This window comes from Silene latifolia, chromosome X (genome assembly GCF_048544455.1).
Source record: "Silene latifolia isolate original U9 population chromosome X, ASM4854445v1, whole genome shotgun sequence".
In the NCBI taxonomy this organism is placed as follows: Eukaryota; Viridiplantae; Streptophyta; class Magnoliopsida; order Caryophyllales; family Caryophyllaceae; genus Silene; species Silene latifolia.
Genome location: NC_133537.1, coordinates 341429074 through 341433570, shown reverse-complemented (window position 1 = coordinate 341433570; position 4497 = coordinate 341429074). Strand labels below are relative to the sequence as shown.

Sequence of the window (4497 nt, the reverse complement as noted above, 5' to 3'; positions counted from 1 at the left end):
TTGAAAAGTCAATACGTAAAGCAAAACGGGTCAAAGACGAAGTCAAATGGTAAAGAAATAGAAGTAATTAGTTTCCTTCACTTCCAACATTATCAACCACCATTGATATAAGCTTCACACCGTATTCGATTTCGGAATTGCAAATTCGAATTTTGTGAGATCACCATGGCTCAGCTCAAGCACCCGATTACGTTTCCGCCTCAATTCAAAGCTTTGGGTACCGTGTGATTTATAGTGGTGGCGTGTGAAGGAAGATTGACTTTGGTCCTTATGTTGACCATTTTTTGTCACGTGAATTTCTGAGGCTTCGTGCCTTTGTCTTGTTTCATTTGCTTTGTCTTATGTTTATTTTAAGACCCATAATTACCATATTGCCATTACTTGTTCTCTCATATAAATAGAGAGAAAACCCTAAATTAAAAGGAGGACCCCCATTTTTCAGACTTAATTAGGGTTCTTACTTCTTAGGACTAGTTTTCTCCCAAATTTACTTTCTTTAAATTAGTTAGTAATAGTTTAATTACATTTCAAGCTCAAATCTTTTGGTATTGTGAGACTAGATCCACATTATTTATTCTATTTCCATCCAAAGTTTGGTATTGATTTCTCTCCTTTCTCTTAATTAATGTCATTTTCAATTATTGTTATGTTCATATATTTTAGTCATTAAATTAGATTAAAGTTTTAGTCTTTGTTATTCTATTATGCTTAATATCATGTCTAGTGTAGTTTTTAATGTATTTTGTATTAGAGAGTAGTTAACCTTGTTTAGGGGTAGATTGAAACCTAGAATGTGTTGACCCATTATTGATTTCCCTAGAATTAGTTATGGTTACGTGTTTAATTATGGGTAATTAGAAGCAGGGGGCCCACATATGAAAGAATTAATCATTGGTTACTTGTTTAATTATTGGTGGTAATTACCGGTAATTAGAGACTGGAAGGCAGAAGCCAATCTCTTGTAAATCTCGTAATTTGGCTTGATAATAAATTAATAATAATATATTATGAGAGACCGTCAATAAGAAAAAAAGAAATTTAGTGGGCCTCTCACCCTATTATATTATATGAGAGGTATTTCAATTTAGAGCTAGGTTGCACCAAAACGGCACGAACACCGACACGATACGGACACGTGACACGGCATCCCATGAAATTTAGGACACGGGACACGTCGTTTATATTTAATAAAATATACTCTCTCCTATTCACCATTTTCTTCCCTATTTCCTTATTCGGATTATTCGGGTTTTCTTCCCTATTTCCCTTTTTGGGTTGATTTGTGTGGTCCAAATTAAATTACATGTGGAGTAGTGTGTTTTGTGTGGTCCAAAATTGGTTTCTTATTCCTTGTGCAAAAAGGAAAGGGGAAGAATATAGTGAATAGGAGGGAGTATATTTTATAGTTATATATGTGTGATTTTATTTTTGAAAAAGTATTGAATATTAAATTTAAATAAGTGAAAGTAAAACTTACGTTAATTATAACTCATTCTCATTTCCAAAACAAAAAACCAACTTATAATCAATCTATTTCCACATCTCATTACTAGTCTAAAGAACATCATTTGTCTCCAATTCAGCTTATTTCCCCACCAAATTCAACCATATAACAATTCTCGTCATTTACCCCTTGATTCCGTTTGGAGATGTGTCCAAATACCATGGACACGGCTCAAAATACCATGGACACGTGTCGTACACGTGCCCAAATAAAAGATGAAAGTTAGACACGGTTTTACAAGTGTCCGACACATTTTGACGTGTGTCCGACGAGTGTCGTGTCTGACACGGGTATCCCACACGGGAACGCTGATTAGGAGGAGTATCCGTGCTACCTAGATTTAGAAACCGTCTCCCTCTGGAATTCTTTTCATCCCCGTAATGTACTGCTATCTCATTTCTGCAATCCCCCCTTGCATCTGTGTAAGTCTATTAATTACAGAATTAACTTTTGGCTTCCTTTTCCTTTTTTTTTTGTTTAATCTAGTAGACAATGGACGGCGTACGAAAGGCAGTAGTAGTGTTAATATGGACCAACAAAAATAAGCCAACCTCCGGCTATAGCCAAACTACTGGATTCATTTACAAAAAAAATGATGAAGGTTTATTTATTCTTAGCACTTCTCACCAATTTATGAATAATATATTCGAGAATCTCCTCGAAATGCCAAAATCTCAACTAGGGGTGAGAGTGGAATTCTTTGATCGGACAACAATTATGGATGCGGATGTATTACACTTCGACATGGTTAAAGATTTGACACTTATAACTGTCAAATCTTGCGACGAATTGAAAACCCATCCAATTGATTGTATTGAGCCAATTCCCTTTTCAATGGATCCTCCAAATTGTAGTCAAGATGTTTATACATTCCACCACCCAGTATGGTTTAACATCGCTACCTGTAAACAAGAAGTGGCCTATTTTCAATACACTGAAGGCTTTATAGTGTAAGTCTCCTTGTTTTATCAGTTTCATTTTCTTAATTGTAACCCACAATTATTTAATTTTCTTTAAGCTATTTAAATGGGATATTCTATGCTGTACCCTTCAGTTTTTCGGTTTTATATGGTGTACCCCTCAACTCTATACTATAACCGTATTTGTTGTCTATGATGGGTTAATTTCTTACTTGGTCTATTAAATTGTTTATTTAACATTTCAATTACTCGATAACTCACTCATTTACTTATTAATTCGTCGAATTACCCATTAACCCACCAAATAGTATAAGAATCTAACTAAAAATTCATCAAATCTCCATTATTATTTCCTGAATCATAAATGAGGTTTTTAATATCCCTTTGTCCCGGTCATTTGTTGTCCTTTTCCATATTATGGTTTCTCAGTCATTTATTGTCCTTTCTATTTTAAGAATGAACTTGATGAGTAATTTGATCATTTTCATTCAATTTGTTCCACTTGGCCTTTTCCTCATTCAATGGTCTTTGTGCCAAAACCAAAGGACAACAATTGACCGGAAAGGACGAGTATTAATTTGTGCTTACTAAAAGTGATTTATAATGCTTTTCACATAGAATGGTGATACAACATTAATGAGTGAGAATAAATGTCAAAATACGGATTATTGATAGTGATAAAGTTAATGGAGGTCATGATAGAGAAATAAGTAAGAAGTTTAGGGGTATAATGTAGAATATAGAAAAGGTAAGGGTACAACGTAGAAATTCGAAAAACTTGAGGGTACACCGTAGAATATGCCAAATTAATTTCAGATTTTTGTTGGTCAGCAGGCCAAGTGATATGTTATGTTTAATTTTTTGCAGGTATAATTTTACTCAAAATTCTGGAGTGGTGAGTTATTATATGCCTCTTATCTTTCCGGGGTCGTCAGGGGCGCCTGTGGTTAATAAAAACTCCAAGAGGCTTGTGTCTATGTTCGAATATCAGGATTCATTGCGTAATGTACATGCTGGAACCAATGCTGGAACCATGTCGGTTAAGGTGTATAGGGGACCTACGGTGTCCGTAATCCAGCAGTTTTTGAACGAGGCTGAAACTCCTAATCCATCTACAACAGAATCAGGTATAAGTCGTCGAAACTTGTGTTTGAATGCCTTGATTGACACTGAATTACAATCAGATAAGAGTAAATTGACATAATTTAATTGAATTATTTTTATGACAAGGTTGTTCTATTTTTTCCGCATTTTTGAGCTGTGCGTTCACCCATGAACAGTTTCTAAAGGATGATTAATGTCAGCCGACCCAAATCATTTTGGGATTAAGGCTTTGATGTTGTTGTTGTTATAGTGCATTTGTTTGTATTTTTATTTCAGGCCAGTCGGGAGACGCAGAGACTGACACGAACGACGTGGTTATTGGTTGTTGATGCATGGACAGGAGAAAAAGGGTAAATCTGTTTTGCAACTGTTATGCAATTTCTGTATTTTGTGAAAATGGAAATGAGGAGCTAGACATTGACATACATACTTTGTCTTTACATGTATAATTCAGGGAGATCATATGGTGGACTGTTGATGTTGCTGAGGGTAGACCAGAGTGTTCGTAAGCATTTGGAACTCGACCAAATCTGTTTCTGTTAAATGTTAATGAAGAAAACTATGTAGGCTTCTAATGAAACAATGTGTATGTAGAGTAGACATGTCGTAGTGGATTTGTGTTTAAACAATATTACTACCAGCATAATCGTATCATGACTTTTATTTTCAGTTTTTTTCGGTGTAGATTTATTGTTGGTTTTCATGTGTGATGATACAGTTTAGATTACCTGCTTAAATAGAGAACTCAGGAACATATTCATCTGGTAACAGAAATGATAGGATTCGACAGTGATCGATGTTTGGAGAACATTTCAAGGTTCTCTCTTATCACATCTTTTCTGTATAACTAGATGTTAGGTTTAAATTCTGCAAAACAGTGAAAATTCTGAAAACTGAATAAAAGACGGCAAGGTGTGTCGAAGAAGACAGCATTTCTGTAGGAATCATGGCTACTGTTTTTCTACCGAT

The 4497-nt window shown here is 34.9% G+C and overlaps 1 protein-coding gene across 4 annotated transcripts; it reads left to right on the top strand.

Annotated features, from left to right (window-relative positions):
- Positions 1-410: 410 nt before the first annotated feature.
- Positions 411-4197, top strand: LOC141619501 (uncharacterized). 4 transcript variants are annotated; one of them, XM_074436517.1, is made up of 5 exons: positions 411-596; positions 1991-2454; positions 3292-3551; positions 3805-3878; positions 3983-4197. In XM_074436517.1, exons 2-4 carry the CDS (start codon positions 1997-1999, stop codon positions 3855-3857), a joined length of 771 nt encoding a protein of 256 aa, XP_074292618.1. In that variant the 5' UTR covers positions 411-596; positions 1991-1996; the 3' UTR covers positions 3858-3878; positions 3983-4197. The 4 variants fall into 4 exon arrangements, 3 of the variants coding, with proteins under 3 accessions (XP_074292618.1, XP_074292617.1, XP_074292616.1); XM_074436516.1 differs by having other exon boundaries at positions 417-596; positions 1994-2454; positions 3805-4197; XM_074436515.1 differs by having other exon boundaries at positions 417-596; positions 3805-4197.
- Positions 4198-4497: the final 300 nt, after the last annotated feature.